The sequence below is a fragment of the Musa acuminata genome, chromosome BXJ2-3, assembly GCF_036884655.1.
Source record: "Musa acuminata AAA Group cultivar baxijiao chromosome BXJ2-3, Cavendish_Baxijiao_AAA, whole genome shotgun sequence".
Classification (NCBI taxonomy): Eukaryota; Viridiplantae; Streptophyta; class Magnoliopsida; order Zingiberales; family Musaceae; genus Musa; species Musa acuminata.
This window is the reverse complement of record NC_088340.1, coordinates 27,680,963-27,699,265: the sequence shown is the minus strand read 5'-3', so window position 1 is coordinate 27,699,265 and position 18,303 is coordinate 27,680,963. Positions and strand designations below refer to the sequence as shown.

The window sequence follows — 18,303 nt, the reverse complement described above, 5'->3', positions numbered from 1 at the left end:
TTCGAGCTCTGGCAGGAGGTGCAACCGCCCCTGATAGGAGGTGGCATCGCCCAGAGGCTCAGTCTTCGAGCTCTGCCAGGCCGTGCAACCGCTCCAGTCAGGAGGTGCAACTGCCTGATCCCGGAATTTCGGGAATTGACAGTTTTGAGCTCCAAATTTGAACTGGGTTGGGGCCTATAAATACCCCACCCCTTCAGCACTGAAAGGGCATGAACTTACACCGAAATCTTGATCTTTTTATATGATTCTTAGAGCTCAAAATTGTTATAAAGGCCAAAAGTTTTTCTCCCTCTTTTCTTCCAAGTTCTGAGTTGTAAAGAGAGGAGAGAAAATTCTGTAAGGGTTGTCTCCTAAGCCCATCAAAAGGAGTGAAACTGTAAAAGGGTGGTTGGACTTCGCCTATTGAAGGAAGGCCTCTAGTTGACGTCGGTGACCTCGTCGGTGGAGGAAGCCAAAAGTGGAGTAGGTCAAGATTGACCGAACCACTCTAAATCTCGGTTTGCATTTACTTTAAGCATATTATCTTTACTGCAAACCTCCTCTAAAGCTTACTGCTTTCTGCGCATATACGATCGGGTTTCAAGCTTTGCACTTTCCGAATCAGCATTTAGACGTAAATCTGTTTTTTCGTACGATCATCATATTTCAGTTTGCGTTTACGTTTTGATTTCTATCATAACTGCAAACTGCCTTTATATCCTTACTTAAACTGCATCTCGCCTAATCAAGTGATTTACGAATCAGCATTTAGACATAAATCAGTTTTTTCGTACGAACGTCGTATTTCAGTTTGCGTTTATATTCTGGTTTTCATCATAACTGCAAACTGCCTTCATAGATTGACTTTAACATCATCTCGTTTGATCTTAAGTTAAAGTCATCTTAGAATCGCCTTTCACACCGAAATCGTTTTTATCGTTGGAACGTTTTTTATCGTTGAAAGATTTCCGCTGTACTAATTCACGCCCTCTTAGTGCTCTTGATCCTAACAGAAAGATTATATGCTCACATACAGGAGATCAGATCAGCTTGAAGTGATAGGATATTCAGATGCTGATATTGCAAATTGCCTCGACAGTAGGAAGTCCACTTCAGGATTTGTATTTATATTAGTCGGTGGGGTAATTTCTTGGAAAAGTATAAAGTAATCGCTTATTATATCATCAACAATGGAAGCTGAATTTGTGGCATGCTTTGAGGCCACAAATCAAGCTTTATGGCTGTAAAATTTCATCTCGGGACTTGGTGTGGTCGACTCAATTGTCAAGCCGTTGAAGATATTTTGTGATAACACCGCAGCAGTTTTCTTCTCTAATAATGACAAGTACTCTAGTGGTTCTAAGCACATTGAGATAAAGTACTTGGTGGTTAGAGAAAAAGTCAAAAAACAACAAGTGTCAATTGAGAACTTGAGCACCACTATGATGATTGTTGATCCATTGACAAAAGCCTTATAGTGTAAAATATTCAAAGAACATGTTCTTAGAATGAGGCTTATGAGCAAGTCATAAAGGATATGGTGATATATGTTTACGTGGATTATATTATTGACATTCTTCTTGCTTAATTAAAGTTATCTGTTTCTGTTATCCTGTTTATATTTATATTTATGCATATTATGGTTAAATGTAATAACAGGATTTATAGGAGTCATTATGGACTATATTAAGAAAGACTAACAATGTTGTGGTAAATAAAAGGGAGTATGTCATTGATGAAATATAACTGCTATGACCCGCATTGATAGTTGGACTTAATATAGTATTATTATGTTTATTGGACTTATTGGCTTATTTTAAAATATGACCATGTATAAAATATTTTTCAAAATTCTTTGAAATCTAATTAGGTAAAATTATTTTCAAACAAATTTTGTTTTGTTTATTTTGATTTTGAATATCTTTTTTATATCTTATCAGGCCAAGTGGGAGAATGTTAGGTTTTTGTGGTCAAGTGGGTCCTGTAAAAGGATAGGAAGAGAGGAGAAAGGAGAAAGGATATACTCTTTGCATATTCCATAGTGATCTTAGATTAAAGACGGTGTTTGCAACGATTTTGGATTAAAGACGGTGTTTGAATCAAAGACGATGCTTAGCAAATCAAATGGGATCTCTAAACAGATCTATGCATTTGATTCCGATTCTAGCATAAAAGTTATTTTTATATTTTTGATATGATATAATTATAGATTTTATGCTTATAATAATACCAACATCAACCTAATGCAGCTAATGATGAGGCAAAAAGGGACATCACTCGAGGCCTATATCTTCATCTTCTTCAACGAGAACCAGAATCCAGGGCCACCCTTCAAGCACAATTATAACCCTTTTTAAGCCCTACGACACCCCAACCTACCAAATTATATATATCGACCTACCAACTTGTCATTTATTCTTGTAGAAAGAATTTATCCAATTAGAAAGATGAAGAATGGATGATAAAATCTCATGCAGTAACAACGGTGATAATAGGACGAAAGATAACCCAGACGAGGAGGATGATAGGGCTTCTTGAGATGGCAACGCGATCGAATGACGATGAGGAAGGGGGATAGATAGGACAACGAGATGGTGGTGGGGGAGGGGAATGGTGGGGCCTTTTTGAGTGGAGGCGGCTAGGCAAGGAAATATAATAGAAACTCAAGTTTTTTTAGTTTGCTAAAAGTATTTATTATTTTTTTGTGTTTCCGTTTTAGCCGCCAAATACTGATGAGAACGAGTTGCCGAGTTTGTTATTACCCTTAATAATGAATGAGCTACTAGCTATTTTGATGGGTCTTTAGAACGAGTCGTAATGTTTTGCAAGATAGCAATCAACGTGGTGAGTAGCCAAAGTTGTTCAGAGCCAGGCTGCACCACTATTGGGGAACCACATCAACAACCACCTTAATGACATATATATATATATATATATATATATATAGCTGACATTAACGGCCTTTATATCCCTATACACGCATATATCATTATTGTTAGCTGGGTCTTCACGCACGAAAACGACACTTCACTTGGTACTGCCGTGCTGACCTGTCGTTGCAGCAAGTGACAAATCATTCTTCTCTTCTGGCATCGCCCCACTCGCCCTAAACGCCACACCGGGATGGAAGTGGGATCCACCCCACCACCGCGTCGACTGCGTGGCGAAGAGTCTGCCACGTGGACGGGTCGAGTTAGGAGTGTGGGTCCCACTCGAAGTAGTTACCGCTGTGTTTGGCCAGTGGGAAGGGCTGTCCGTCGGCAATACGTTAGGCTCAGCCGTCTTTGATCGACCACCAAACTGCTCTAATTATTCCCTTTCGGGCCAAGTGTTCGTGGGACCCAACTACAAAAACCAATAATTGTCCGACATGTCACCCGATAAGATATTTCCTGCCTGAGTGGAAGTAGCATGGAAGTGTGCTTCCGTTTCTTCGCTGTCATACCCTTTTTTTTTTTTATCTTTGTTAATTTTTTTGGCTCTCCTTAAATAAGAAAAAGAGTGTGTTTTGTTTTAACGTGAGGAATTACAAGCTATCCACCAAATCTTATCCGATCCAACGGTTCTTTTCAGTCTGCACCATGTCTCCCTCTTTTCCTTTTTTTTAAGTTGCCTTTTCGTTCCCCTCTTTGCTCTTGGGATGGTAGAGGAGCGAAGGTAGTAGAAAGAGAACTGAGGTGGGTGCTCCTGCTGCCCTCGTCGCAGGAGATTTCTCCGGTGAGTCCTGCCAGATCCGTCGGAGATTTTTTATCCCTTTCGATCCGCGTGCCTTTTGTTGTCGGACGGCTTGCGGCTTCTCGGTGAATGTTGCTCGGTTTCTAGGCTGAATACTTTACCGCTGACATCGAGATTAGGGTTGGGTTTAAGTTCCTCTTCTTTTTATTTTCCTCGAAATAGCCTCCGTGCTTGCTGGCTTTCAATTGAATCTGGGTTTCCCTATATGGGAAGCTTCGTGGACGCAATGCGGCCAGTCTGAGTGCTGGGCAGAGATCTGCTTGGGTCACTTGATCGACTACTTATGCTCGACTCTTTGAGCTTTCTCGTGTTTCGAATTTTGTCGTCAGATCTCGCTAGTTTTTCCCGTTCCAAGTAAAATCGCCTATTACCTCGGAGCATTTTGGAAATTTTCATCAATGATATCACTCTAGCGCACTGATCTGGGTTCATGCACAGGGTGTCCGCGATCTAAGGTCAGGATCTTGGGTCTTGGACCATGGGGAAATCTCCTGGAAGGTGGATCAAAACACTTCTCTTTGGAAAGAAAACCAGATCCCAATCTACCAAAGGCTGGGATGCTTCGGTACGCTTATATTACCCGCATTCATTTTGACTGTGTGTGAATCGTTCTCTCTTTTGTTTCTTTTATATGAAGGTGTTTGAGGATGGCATGATGAGGATCTCTGAATAGTATATAATAGAAGAAAGAAAGAAAGAAAGTATAATTATCTTCATAGTTAACAGTGTAAAAGTCCTCCACTAAGAAGTGCCAGGACAATCTTGTGATTATGAACTTTGCATTTCTCATTGCCGATTCTTAACTACGATGGCTTATGCTTAGAACATAAATATCAATAAATCCAACAGTAATTTCCTTGTACCCAGTGACTTGGGCATAAACCTTACCCAACTTTTTAAATTAACCAAGACCAGTCAATTGAGAACTGGCCACTGCATTATCAGAAAGACTAACCACACTGATCTTGCAGTAAAGTGGCCCAATGGGGAATTGTCTCTCTTGTGTTATTGATTAATGATTTTGTCAGTATAATCTCTAATTGGTAAAAGATATTGCCATCTATACCTCTTAATTATCTCTGCCTATCTGGTAGTCGATGTTGGCAGCATCAGAAGCGCATTTCTCATCAGTCACACCATCTTGTTAAATTCATGGATATTACCAGCATGCCTAATACTTAGTTCTTTTGAAAGTTTACTGTTTGTGGTCCACCAGAAAGAGCCCATAAATTATTTGTGCAGTTAATCTTCTTTTTCTGGTTGCTAATTGCCAATATCGAATGCTACTTTAAATGTATAATGCAACCTCGTAGAAAAAGTAGGTATGGTTCTTTTCGGAAAACCTTACTCTTATCTTTGCAATTAAAGCATATATGCTCATCATTTTGCTATAAGTTCTCCCTGGACTTTTCATAAATATAAAAAGGAACAAGAATCCAATGCCATGGCCGAAGAGAGAAGGGGCAAAAGAAAGATGTTAACATTGTTTTGTTATATATATCCGTTTTGTCTTATATTCATATTAAGTTTCATTTTTCACCAAGGCCTTGGCCTAGCGGATGTTTCCCTTCTTCATATTGAAGAGGTGCCTAAATATTATGCCTAGATTATTCTTTAAACCCACCATTCTCAGAAAAAGTAAGTAATTATTTTTGTTCTCAGTTTCCTTCTGTAATTGTATTGTGTAAAGGCTCATTTTTTAAAACAGGGGGTGTATCAAGCTTCAGCTTACTTCTCCTATTTTACTTTTCAAGTATAGAAACCTAAATGACATTCAATTTGCTACCTGCAGAAGGCTGCTAATGAGAAAGGCTTCGATGGTGGAAAAGGAGAAACTATATTAGCTGTGCATTCCCCAGTGATCTCTGAACCAATATCAATAAGTGGAGTTATCTCAACATCAGATAAAGGAGAATCATCAAATATAGGTGGTAATGCACCGGTTATTTCACATGTTAGTCAAGGAGTCATGGGACTCAGCACACTGAGTGATGCAAATGCAAACAATGGCATAGAAGAGCAGGCAGCAATAAAGGCACAAGCAGCCTTCCGTGGTTATCTGGTAACCTTTTGTAACTTTTATATCTTAGTACATGTTTGCATATTATTGGATAGACGCACTGTGATTTGTTCAGCACTGCTTGACACTACTATAAAAATAATTGCCAACAGAATCTTAGGGCTTTTACATTCCTTAATATAGATGACATTTCCCAAATGAATAGCCTACTTCACGATAGATGATTATAGCGTCTATTTGGTGCAGGCACGCAGGGCTTTTCGTGCATTGAAGGGTATTATTAGGTTGCAGGCGCTAATACGTGGGCATCTGGTGAGAAGACAAGCTGTTGCAACTCTACATGCTATGGAGGGAATTGTCAAGTTACAAGCGGTAGCTCGTGGAAGAAGAGTTAGACGTTCCATTAACAACCTTAAAGTCACTTCAAAATTTAGTCAGTTGAAGACTGCAGTAATTGCCATACCCATTGGCTGTTTTTTCACTGAGCATATCCTGGCTTTCTAATTATTCTTGCATTGTTATCTCCATTTAGCTAAAATTCCTTGTTTATCTTGGTTCTCTGTGGATAGAAAATATACTGTTTTTCGTAGTGAGTCAAACTAGAAGTTCTTTGCTGAATATGCAATGCATAAACTGCTGAAACAGATGCCAATTTTAATAATGAAGACAGATTCTGATTCTTTTTTCTGGTTTCTTATCATTTAGGAGGTACTAGTGCTCTAATGTGTGAGAATAAGGTATGAGTGTTAGATGCAAATCGAATCTGAGCATGTTCAAAAATTGATCTTGAATCTGGTAGTAAATGTTCTGAAATTCATATTAGAATTCTGCCAGTGAGTCTTAGTTTAAACACAGATTCCAAGACAGATGTCCATGAGGTCTCACTAATTTTTAGAATTCTTGTTCTTGAAAATTTGCTCTGATCCATAATGGAACAATTTTATACTGAGATAACCATTGCTAGAATTACCAATATTCTTATTTGTTGAATCTTTTTCATGAGGTTGATATGTCCTTTCTTGTCTAAATTGTTGGTTATTATTATCCAAGTATGATGGTTCCAGCGTAAATTCGAAGTACAACTTTTAAATTATTGGTTATTATTATCCAACTTTGATGGTTTCTGTTTGAAATTTAACTTTTTCTGTGTTCTTTTATTTTTGCAAACTTGCAGTCTGTATTTGATGATCTTTGTGTGAGATTCTCAGGCTACCAAAAGTACTTAATTCCTTAAAACATAGATATGGAATCTTGTTCTTCACATCATTTCCATATGTTCTTGTTCAGTAACTTCTCACTTGATATTAAGAATGCTTGCTCAACTTTTTTCAGGGTCCTATCACACAGGATGATTGGAAAATGAAATATTCGTCAAATGCATTTATTGCAAAGGTATGTTTGTTCTTTCTAACTTCTCTAGAGCAATTTTTACCAATGGATCTTTGTTTGGCTCAACCATAGCCTTCATCATATTAATTATGGATATGGCATTTTGACTACTCGTGTTTGTTGAGTAAGACACGTGACTGTTTTGTGCAAGGCCTCTGCCGCCCTGTCCCATATACTAGGGTGGTGACTGATGCATTGGGCAAAACATACACCCATAAGGACTGTTCAGTTTAGTTTGCAAAATTCCTGTATGTACCGGTGCAGTTTCACCAGGATTATACATTTCTAATAAAATCTCTTAGAAGTATCGTTGCTAATGTATAACGCGTAAGCCATGACTTTAGTTATTCTCTTAGAGTCTACCTATTTCTTGCTACTTATAACTCAAATGAGTATAATGGCATCCTGTCCACATGAAGTACTATTACCTATTTATAATTTGAACATAAATATATAGGAGATAACTACCTGGTTGTATATTTGGAATGGCAATATTTGCACAGCTATATGCATAGTATGTTAGCTAACATTGGATTCAGTTTCTTGTATTTCTGTTAGAAGTTCAGCTACCAAAATACTTCTGTACTTATGCTTCTTTCATCTTCTCTAGCTTCTCGCATCATCACTGCTTGCAAAGCCTCTGCAAATTCAGTATGATAAAGGAGACCCCAATTCAGTCTTCAGTTGGTTAGGGAGATGGTCATCCACCAGTTTTTGGCAGCCAAATTCCAAGTCAAAAAAGGCTATTGTTCCGAAAGGACAGACAAAACGGGGCAACTGCACTATGGATACTGAATCTGGGAAAACAAGGCACAGCATTCGTACAAGTCCTGCTTCTAATGTTGGAGCTGGTCAAACAAATCCCAGCTATGAACCTGAGAAAACAAAACGGAACCTAAAGAAGGTGCCCACTTCTGCTGAATCAGTTCAGGAACATCTACAGTCTGAGCTTGAAAGGGTAAAACACAACTTAAGAAAGATATCTACTGCAGTAAATGATACTTCTGAGCTACCAGATGTTGAAACTCAGAAATCAAATCTAAGTTCTAAAAAGGTGGATGCTGGTTTATCTGAGAATCTAGGCCATGGAAGTGAAGAATCCATTGAAAAACCAAAGAAAGATAATTCTCCAACTCCAACTTTGGAGACTTTTGTTGAAACTGCTCTAGAGACTGTCATAGCAGGACCAGTTGATTTGCTGCTTGATGACAAGTCTACAAATGAGTTACAATTGTTGCAGCAGATTGATAACGTAGAGAACCATGTAGCCGTGGGTGGGGAGCTAAGCTTAAAGGAAGAACAATTCTGCCATGAAAACCAGAAAATCAGCAAGCGGAGGTCTTCCTTCTCTACCAAATCAGAGTATGCAGAAAACGGAATGTCAAATACTCCTGTGCTTCCAAGCTATATGGCAGCTACTGAATCTGCTAAGGCGAAACTGCGGGGACAGATATCACAGAGGTTTGTATCAGAGTCAATTGACAAAAATGGCTTTACCCGTCGTCATTCTCTGCCATCTGCCGATGGCAAGATGAGTTCGCCTAGGACAAAGCGACTAATCCAGACTGGTGGCAAGGGGGGGATCGGTAGAGATGTAAATGGTATGAAATTAAGCCCTTATCTTTTAGTTAGTGTATTGTTTAGAACTCATTAACTTGTCATTTCTTTTCAAAACAAGAAAAAGGAAAAAGAAGTCAAAACGAGAATGACTTGAATGATACGTAAATGGTATGATAAAAAGGAATGATATGTAATAAGTCATGCGAAGAGGCCATGTGACTTGAATTAAAATTTGAAACTCTACTTTCAGCTTGAACAACGAAGTATAATCTAAAGTCAAAGTGAGAATAAATACCTGCAACTCCACATAGGACTCGATCATTTTTTATGGTCATGGGGACTATTTATACGATAGATCATCTTTCTTGAATTCATTTCTATCGTTGCGAATCTCATGAATTTTTTTGCTCTAGTTCATTAATTATAATTTTTTGCTCTATTTCATTTCATTTCATTGTTTTTGTAATATTTGATGAATGCAGAGAGGGCAATTCAGGTGGGGTGGAGGCGGTGATCATCTTGTGGGATTTCAAATAGACCAACGAGACATAAATTTGTAGCTTATGTAGATTTTCTTCTTTGAACTGTTCCATCGTGTTATAAAAACCCTGGTGTGTTGTAAACCTGTGCACGGTCTGTTTGGATGCAGCCATGTCATTTGTTGTGTATATCCAACGCATGCCGGATTTGGTTTCTTCCAGCTCTGAACTTTGTTGTTGTATTAGACGTGTCAATCATGTTTGTGTGATTGTTCATTTGATAGGAATAATTGCTCTATATGGTTGTCTAATGCATGAACTAAATGGGTCATTCGTTTGGTCTGATCAAGCTCGTCTGGTGACTTGTTAGACGGTCACAAATTGTTCAAGAGATGTTCCATATTTGCTAGCAGTCTTTGGGTCCTCAGGTAACATCCACCACCATCATTTTCTTATCATCAAACTTTGCAAGGAATTGGTACGAAAGTAATGTTAAATCAACTTGTGCGATACTTTTTTCTTTTATTCTTATTTGTTACCTTTATTGGTTTCTTAAATCTGTGTCACCCCTCTGTTGTCAATAAATTTGTCTGCAACAACTAAACCTGGTGCTTCAGCCTGACCCCCTTTCTTGGTTCGGGGTGGAGCTCCTTCCTCGTGGCAGCCAGGAGAGAGAAAGATGAACTACTGTCACCTAATCAACTAAGGGAAAACTCGATCAAATTCATAACTGTCTCAATGTAATATTTTCCTTTTTTTTAATTGTCTGAATATTCAGGCTAAACGATGATGGAACTGAAAAAGTAGAGCCATCACCGGAAGTCTGGGTGTACCTCCTCCTCCGCTAACAGCCTCTGGATATCACCTTCTTCCAGGTACTCGCTCGATTTTGACGAACCACTCTTCCCCTGCAGCGCCGCCGCGACCTTCCCACCTCCCATCTCGGTACTCTCTGCATCGGTGGGATCTGATGAATTAGACCTTCCTCAATAAACTCGAGTATCGCAATCGACAAGTCAGATGCCTCCTTGCCTTCAAGAGCAGCTTGCAATCGTTTCCTCTTCGCGAGTGATGGCTTGAAGCCGAAGCAATTGTCGGTTCCCGCAGCGGATAATTGGGCCCGTCGGGTGCAATTAGGGATCGAGGAACGCCTCGACTTCTCTGGAGGCAGTTCCGTCGCTAGCGCCGATTCGAGCGGAAGAAAACGTTGTTCTTGAAAAAGGGGGGAAAACAAAAAAAGAAAAGAAAAGAGGAGAAACCAGACACAGCGCGAGAGTTATATAGCAAAGAGATTCATTCACGAGTACCAACCTCCTCCTCCTTTTGCATCGTCATCATCTGTCTCCTCGTGGGTTGGATCCAAGTATTTGGACCAATCCGTCCTCTTCTTCGCCGTGGAGAAGGGAGAACCGTGGGCGACGGCTTCCCGAGCGTCCGGCGCGGCGGACAAAGCGCGGGGGCCGTCCGATCGGGGTGGGACGGGATCGGAGCCGTGGGATCCGATGTCCGCCCGGGCCATGTTGAAGGCCTGGACGAAGCTGCGGAGGTCGCTGGCGACGTGGCCGCGCGCGTGGATCCGCCGCACCGACTGCCTCTGGTTGCAGACGGAGCACACCCAGTTGTTGCCGCTCTTCTTCTGCTGCTTCACCTGCTCCGACCGGCGGCGGCACAGAACGATACAATGATCCGAACACAGGCACGTACAGAGAGAAGAGAGTGAAAAGAGGAGGAGGGCTCGTACTCTCCTACCTGCATCGTGGAGCACCGGCAGCATTGGACGGCGATGAAGAGCGTCGCCATGTGGGTTGTTGGGTAGGAGGGACGCCGTTGAATCCGCCGGAAGAAAGGCACGAAATCTGAATCCATTTTCAAATTTTGGCGCCCGCTAACTTAGTTTTACCCTTTAATTGACTCAGGGCATCAATTTTTTTATACTATTATTATTATTATTATTATTATTATTATTATTGATAGGGGTAAAAATAAATAGGACATGACACATCGGATTTGACGTAGCACCGCCCAACGTCAGCCACCCCTGGGCGGCACACTGCCCCAGGGGGCGAGCATTAATACCAACGTAACGTGCACCCTCGCTCACCATATCCAGACGACCTCATCATCTGACCCCGCACGACCGGACGAGGCAGAGGAAGGCGTCGACTAAGGCTCGCCATACCCTGCTGACACGGACTTAGCTGGTTTTGCCTAAGTCGTGCGGCACCCTCGCGCGTCCGTCCGCAAAGGTCAGCCTCCCCGAAGCCTCTCATTGTCCCTTAGGACCAACAAAAGAGAGAACGGGTTAAAGAGAACACCTCAATCGAGATCCACAAGCAAACATGTCCGAAAAACACTTCATTGACAATGCAAATTACAAACAGACTTTACAAGCTCTGAACAGTGGCACAACAAAGGGTAAAATGGTCCATTACAGACCGAAAAGCTCTCGCACGTGTCCACATGACACAACCTTTATTTACAAGCCTAAAGAGGCCACCAACCCAACTAAAATGAGACTATTATGCCTTCGGCCGCCCCTCTACATGTTGTACAGGGCATGAACATGCCAAAAGACACGGACATACATAAGCATTACATCAAACACCCTGTTTCGAAGTTTGTTCGTGACATTCTCCCCCACTTATCCCTTCGACGTCCTCGTCGAAGCCTTTGTGAACACTGCAACTCTTCGCCTTTGTTGAGTCTTCAATCTTCTGCTCTAGCTGCAATACGCCTCCTGGCTCCCAGCTGCTCTCCGCTGCTGTTTTTGAGTAGTTGAACCTTTGATCCGCCATGCTGCTTCAACTCGCCAATGACTCTGACTCTGGTGTGGGGTTGGCTGAGTTGTGTTGATCCTCGTTGATTCCTGCGGATCCACCAAATGAAGGAAAAGACCATTCATACTGCGCCAGTTTCTCAAAATTTCCACATGCTGCTTTAACTAGGTGGATGCTTGTTGGAGCTTTAACGAGCATCGCCTCGCAAACTTCTGAAGTTTTGGGTCCTTCCTCCACAAAATCTGCTCATTGACTCTTCTTTCAGTTAGTTGTCACATCCAAGTAGGTTCGCATCACTTCCGCTTTCGATTGGCATTTCGTTGGGAAATGAAGCGGACAATCTACTCTCAATAGCACTGATCACCGTTGGTGAGGATTTGACAACTATTGTCTTCCATTATCCTCGAAGGGTCTTTGAACTTGTGCAGAGCTCCTCTGCTGGATAGATAAGAGAATTGGGGTACTCGGTTTCGCCCATTCTCTTAAGAGTTGAGAAGGCAAAGGTTACTTGACTTCGCCCGCCTCCTCGAGGTTGTACTTCATGCATCGAGCTGGTTACTAGCCTTCGCCTGCTCTTTGCTCACACTTCTGAAGCACTTGAAGTGTTTGCACTCCTTGCGTTGAGTTAGCTACTGTGATTCACCTTCTTAATGCCATCGAACTTCTGGAATGTGGGAAGTTTTCACCCCAACTTGGAGTAATTCTCTGATAGATGAGGTCGCCTCTGGGATTGTACCGTCTTCTCCATCAACTCTGCCGCCTACTCCACTGAGTAGCAAAGGTACAGCACCGCGTACTGCCTGCTTCGTTCCTTGGTCGTGCACTCTTGCATGACCCGAAGTCCTTCACTTACGGCTATCTTGATGAGAAACTTGTTGACACCGGTCTTACGAAGTTCCTCGGCCTCTGCCCTTCAGCCTTGTCTTAGTACTTGGAGATTGCCTCTGCATGCTCCACCTCCTCGGCCCCTTTCACGACCAAGCGCTCTCCCTCCATGAGAGCAAGGGATCAATGACTTTCACGGAAGTCCCGCCTCTACGGTACCATGGCACTGCCATGCCCATGGCACTACTATCCGTCGCCTCGCCTCTGAATCCCTTTTCTTCACGATCAGTAGATATGTCTCCGTGGCACTCCTCTAAGTCCACCTCCATTATAACTAATCCTTGATTTTTGGGTAGCTAAGTCCCTTTGGACTCGTCGTCGCTTCCTCGCCCCTTTCGACCCCCCCTGCTTCAACACCTCTGTGTTCTCCAAGCAGTCTGTTTGGTCGATGGAGAGACAGACTGCAACTCCCATGCATGGCCTCTGCCATCACATTGTAGGGTTTGCACCGATTCTGTTCTCCTTAGCTTCCTTGGTAGCAACGTTCGCTTACTCGACCTTGTCCCCTGACTTGTCGGGCTCCCTTGAGCGAATATGAGCTCTGGAGCAGTCCAACTCTCCAGCTGCTTCGATCATACCTCTGCATGATCAAATTCCTCCCATGGAACTCACTAGTACTTGCATTCGAACTTTTCCCTTGGTGGAACCCAGCCCCCATATGCTGATGACCAAGGCTTTCATCCGAAGCAAAATTCGATGCACGCACGGAAGACCCGCCTCTACGGTACCATGGCCTTCACTCCTTGAATCCATAGCCCTTCTTGCCGTCGTGTTGTTCACCGAAGTGGAGCTTCCAGTAGCTCCCGATCATACCTCCATATGATCCCGTCCCTCCCGGGACTATGTCATGTGTGTCGCATTGCCACGAACTGTTCCACCACGATCCGCTGCACCATGTCGCCTCCTGGTGACATCTCTATTGCATTCTGATCCTTGTGGAATAAACTTGAATTGTGAACCCTCCATGTGTGGCCTCTGCCAATACATCGCAGGGTCTCCTCCACATTCGATTTTGTTCGCTCCTTTGGCAATCGACTTTCATCCACCCACTCTTGGGTCACACCTAGATGAAGCACCGCTCTAGGACAGTCGACGCTCCCGAAGTCCACCGACTTCACTGTAATTTATGCACCATTGTCTGGATCCTGGGCCTCTGCCCCTACCAGCACAATCTCCGCTGCACACCGCTTCCTTCATAGCAACTCAAATGGCAACACTATGGCATATTCTTCAAGAGTACCCGCCTCTGCGTCCTCTTGCCCCGTGCTAAGACCTTCTGAACTCAACTTCGCCTCCGCAAATTGAGTCGCCTTAGTTCCTTCATCAAATGCTCCTCCGAGATAAGGTGCATGTGCCCCGAAGCTCCCTTCGTCTTTGGCACCATGCAAGATGAGTCCGCTCCGTCAGAATGAAAGACCCATGGAACAACATGATCCTAGTCTTGCCTCTACAAGAGTTCATGTCCTTGACCTCTGTCTAAGGAAAGCACTGTGCCTCTGCTCCATGTTCCAACTTCTATGCTGGCTCCCTTCATGCGGCTTGGGTACTTTGCCAAGTTACACCCAAGTTGCTCCGCTCCTTGTTTTTTGCATTGAGTCGATGGTGGCCCTCGCGCCCACCATTCCACGGGTCAGCCCTCCCTTGAGTCCGATCTCCATATCGACTCTAAGTGTGCCTTCATTTAAGTTGCTTCAGGTCGCTCCCCCACTTAATCTCGCAATGCATCCACCAATGCATTCTCTCGAGCGAGATCATGCGACAACTCCTCGCTGCTTGCTCGGTCCATTGAGCTTCGTGGAGTTGTTGTTTGTGAGGTACTCCTCCTCAACATGTGAGGTCCGTCTCACATGATTCTCCCTCTGAAGAGCCGAGACTTATCCCTCCTGGATAACTGTCCCGTTGGAGCAACATCTCTCTTCGTTTCTGAGACCACCATCCCATTGGACTACTCCGATCTGCTGAACAAACTGTGCATTGTTCTGCCTCTTGCAAACGCACTTGCTAGATTACGCCTCCACGTCAATACAGCCACCACTGCACCCCTCAAGGCCTAGCAACATGCTGAACTCGTTGCACACTTCAGCCTCCTCCGGACGTATCCTTTGCATGCCGAAGAGAGTTTCAATGCTCCATGGCGCCGAGTTTCAGTCGCCTTGGGATGGCCACGAACAGTCCGTCGTCCACATACAAGCCCATGCATGAGTACCGAATTCTTCGAGTTAGCAATTCCCCTCACCTTTGTGAGCTTTGCAAAACTCTTTCGGTCGCTGAGCAACTCATTCCACCTTGCCTAGTCTCTTCCTTTGCCAAGCGCCTCGCTTGCCTTGAGCACCATCAAGTATAGTTGTCAACGTTGAGCCGTAGCTCAAACTCAGCCATCCCAACCTTTGTGCGCTCCACATTCTTCCAAGCTTGCATGTTCTCGTGGTGCCTCTTGCGCGAAGGGTTGGCCATTCCTCTGAATGCCAAACTCAGATGCCCGCTCCTCTGAGCGACTCCTTTTCCCTACATCTCCATGCCTGTTTTCCCCCAAACGGTCGCGCGTGTGCTGACTGCCCTCAACGCAGCCCCGCTAGGTCCCCCACGTTTGCATACTAAGTGTTTTTTATGAGTGCTTGTCCTGCTCTGATACCATATGACACGAACTTAGCTGGTTTTGCCTAAGTCGTGCGGCACCCTCGCGCATCCGTCCGCAAAGGTCAGCCTCCCCGAAGCCTCCCATTGTCCCTTAGGACCAACAAAAGAGAGAACGGGTTAAAGAGAACGCCTCAATCGAGATCCACAAGCAAACATGTCCGAAAAACACTTCATTGACAATGCAAATTACAAACAGACTTTACAAGCTCTGAATAGTGGCACAACAAAGGGTAAAATGGTCCATTACAGACCGAAAAGCTCTCGCACGTGTTCACATGACACAACCTTTATTTACAAGCCTAAAGAGGCCACCAACCCAACTAAAATGGGACTATTATGCCTTCAGCCGCCCCTCTACATGTTGTACAGGGCATGAACATGCCAAAAGACACGGACATACATAAGCATTACATCAAACACCCTGTTTCGAAGTTTGTCCGTGACACTGCGGCAGCTCAGCCTTCCACGCAACGCCCACGACGACGACGGACGCGATCAGGTGCACGGCCCTGCCCCGGCAGGATGGCGCATCAGATAACATCGAACTCACCTATAAATACCCTTGGGCTCCAAACGAGCAAGGTAAGCACAAAAAGGCACGATTTCACCCAAAGTTCCTCTCCTCATCACTGACTTGATCGTTGGAGGGGTCGGGCCGAATCGCCGACCCGACCTGTGCGCAAGTACTCGATCAAAGCCGATCCGACTCGACGGCGCAAAGCATTCTAGGTAGATCCCCCGTAATTGACCACCCCAAGACCCCGAGAGGAGCCTCGCCTGATCCTGGTCGTTCGGACCCCTGAACCAGCCGCGTCGACCCCAAGGCGACGGCTAAAAAAGTTACTTACCGTAACATATTTGCGCTAGAAGGAGGGCGATCGAATGTCGAGCGATCAGCGAACCCGCTTGGGCGAGCCCTCGGTCGTCGGGCTCCCCACCCCGGGGGAACACCCCCCGCACGATGAAACTCGCGACGAGCGCCCCGCAGCGGCGTCAGAACGTTACTGGCAATTGTTCAATGACCCAGGCCTGTCACCTCCCAACGGCGTACCCACTGGCCCGTCGCCGGTGTCCCCCGAGGCCTTTCACGACCTCGCTCATCAAGTCCGAGCCCTGACGAGCATGGTGCAGACCATCATCTCGATCGTCTCCCAGCGGACCCCTCCGCATACAACTCGGCCTTCGCAGCAACAGGAAACCCTCGTCCAACCTCACGTACCCCTTCCCGAACTCCCTGGCACGCCTCGGAACCCGATAACTCGGCCCGGGAGCCGGGAGGCGGAAGACACGGCCAGCCGCCCCGAGCGCGGGGTTCCGTCTGCCGACTCTACAAACGCCCTACAAGCTCAGCTGCGCCTCATCAATCAAAGACTCGACGAAGTACAATAGGAAGTCCATAAGTCGAAAGGAGAGCTCGGGGTAGACGGACAGCAAGGATCCCCCTTCACCCCCGAGATCCAAGATCAGGCGATCCCGTCACACTTCCGCCTCCCCTCGCTGGACGCATATGACGGCGCCGCGGACCCAGCAGACCATGTGGCCGCTTTCCACGCTCAGATGGCGCTATACGGGACTTTCGATGCCTTGATGTGCAGGGCGTTCCCGACAACACTGCGGGGTCCGGCCCGCGCGTGGTACAGCAGTATGAAGGCCGGGACCGTCGCCTCCTTCGACCAACTCGCTAAGGATTTCGAGCTTAACTTCTTGGCTTACGCCCGACCAAAGCCGTCCATGGCATTGCTCCTCGGGCTCAACCAGAAGGAGGACGAACCCCTCTCCCATTTTGTGAACCGCTTTACGACGCAAATCCGCGGACTGTCGGATGCTCACCCCTCTCTCTTGATGCAGGCATTCATGACAGGCCTGCGGCTCTCTAGGTTCTTCTGGTCGCTCGTGGAGCGGCCCCCCGCTGCGATCCCAGAAATGCTCCAGCGTGCCGGTCAATTCATCGCCGCGGAGACTTGGATGGCTGGGAAGCGAGAGGAGCACAAAAAGGTCAAATCGGAGCCGCCCCGACAGCAACAACCCGCCGCCTCCCGGCGAAGGTTGGACAGACCCGACCCAAGGTCTCCTCTTTCCGCCTTGATTTCATCCCGAACTGAAATATTCCTACACGAGAAGGGGAAGGGGCTACTCAAGGACCCTCACCCGATGAGGAGCCCGTGGGAGCTCGCAGACCGTTCGAGGTATTGCCGATTCCATCGGCAGCACGGACACGACACCGAGTAGTGCCGCGAGTTAAAGAGGCAAATCGAGGAGCTCATCCTCAGAGGTCACCTCGGCCAGTACCTCCGACCGAACAAAGAGCAGTCGCCTCGCCCGGAGGGACCCGTCGAGCGACACATCGATGTGATAGCCGGGGGTCCCGCATCAGGGGGAGGCTCCACGTCGGGCAAAAAGGCGTATGCCCGAGCCGCTCCCGACGAAGCCTCGGGACACGAGCCCGAGCCCGAGATTACCTTCCCAACCGGAGCTGCCAAGCGACCCGACCACAACGACGCCCTAGTGATATCGGCCAGGGTAGCCAACGCGCAGGTGAGAAGGATCATGGTCGACACGGGGAGCTCGGCCGATATACTTTACTTCGACGCCTTCCAGAAGCTGGGCTTGGCCAGGGAGAACCTGAGCCCGATGTGCTCAGCGCTCACCGGGTTCACGGGAGATTCAATATCATCCCTGGGGGCTATTACTCTACCCTTGACTCTGGGGACCCCACCGAGGTCGAAGACGGTGATGACCACTTTCACAACGCCATACTCGGTCGACCGACCCTCAATAAGGCCAGAGCCGTCGTCTCAACCTACTACCAAACCATGAAGTTCCCGACTCGTGCTGGAGTCGG

At 45.6% G+C, this 18,303-nt stretch overlaps 3 protein-coding genes across 4 annotated transcripts; 2 read left to right on the top strand and 1 right to left on the bottom strand.

The window, feature by feature from the left end:
* The first annotated feature begins 3,544 nt into the window (after positions 1-3,544).
* LOC135607524 (protein IQ-DOMAIN 31-like) lies at positions 3,545-9,460 on the top strand. The gene is made up of 7 exons (XM_065099456.1): positions 3,545-3,696; positions 4,153-4,279; positions 5,507-5,776; positions 5,981-6,184; positions 7,067-7,126; positions 7,734-8,724; positions 9,166-9,460. Exons 2-7 carry the CDS (start codon positions 4,193-4,195, stop codon positions 9,195-9,197), a joined length of 1,644 nt encoding a protein of 547 aa, XP_064955528.1. The 5' UTR covers positions 3,545-3,696; positions 4,153-4,192; the 3' UTR covers positions 9,198-9,460.
* A 425-nt stretch (positions 9,461-9,885) lies between these two features.
* Positions 9,886-11,061, bottom strand: LOC103972937 (uncharacterized). Of its 2 annotated transcripts, XM_018821200.2 has the most exons (4): positions 10,912-11,059; positions 10,474-10,810; positions 10,195-10,374; positions 9,886-10,114 (listed from the first exon to the last, which is right to left on the bottom strand). In XM_018821200.2, the coding sequence occupies exons 1-4, from the start codon at positions 11,026-11,028 to the stop codon at positions 9,975-9,977; spliced, it is 774 nt and encodes a 257-aa protein (XP_018676745.2). In that variant the 5' UTR covers positions 11,029-11,059; the 3' UTR covers positions 9,886-9,974. The 2 variants fall into 2 exon arrangements, with proteins under 2 accessions (XP_018676745.2, XP_018676742.2); XM_018821197.2 differs by having other exon boundaries at positions 9,886-10,374; positions 10,912-11,061.
* Positions 11,062-17,018: 5,957 nt separating this feature from the next.
* Positions 17,019-18,278, top strand: LOC135607557 (uncharacterized). The gene is made up of 2 exons (XM_065099497.1): positions 17,019-17,647; positions 17,732-18,278. The coding sequence occupies exons 1-2, from the start codon at positions 17,019-17,021 to the stop codon at positions 18,276-18,278; spliced, it is 1,176 nt and encodes a 391-aa protein (XP_064955569.1).
* Positions 18,279-18,303: the final 25 nt, after the last annotated feature.

Coding starts and splice junctions, on each gene's coding strand:
- LOC135607524 (XM_065099456.1), top strand. CDS start 4,193: ATGGGGAAATCTCCTGGAAGGTGGATCAAAACACTTCTCTTTGGAAAG. Junction 5,777..5,980: donor CAGCCTTCCGTGGTTATCTG/GTAACCTTTTGT, acceptor TATTTGGTGCAG/GCACGCAGGGCTTTTCGTGC. Junction 7,127..7,733: donor CAAATGCATTTATTGCAAAG/GTATGTTTGTTC, acceptor CATCTTCTCTAG/CTTCTCGCATCATCACTGCT.
- LOC103972937 (XM_018821197.2), bottom strand. CDS start 11,028: ATGGATTCAGATTTCGTGCCTTTCTTCCGGCGGATTCAACGGCGTCCC. Junction 10,811..10,911: donor GCCGGTGCTCCACGATGCAG/GTAGGAGAGTAC, acceptor CGGTCGGAGCAG/GTGAAGCAGCAGAAGAAGAG. Junction 10,375..10,473: donor CGATGCAAAAGGAGGAGGAG/GTTGGTACTCGT, acceptor CCCTTTTTCAAG/AACAACGTTTTCTTCCGCTC.
- LOC135607557 (XM_065099497.1), top strand. CDS start 17,019: ATGGCGCTATACGGGACTTTCGATGCCTTGATGTGCAGGGCGTTCCCG. Junction 17,648..17,731: donor GAGCTCGCAGACCGTTCGAG/GTATTGCCGATT, acceptor GCTCATCCTCAG/AGGTCACCTCGGCCAGTACC.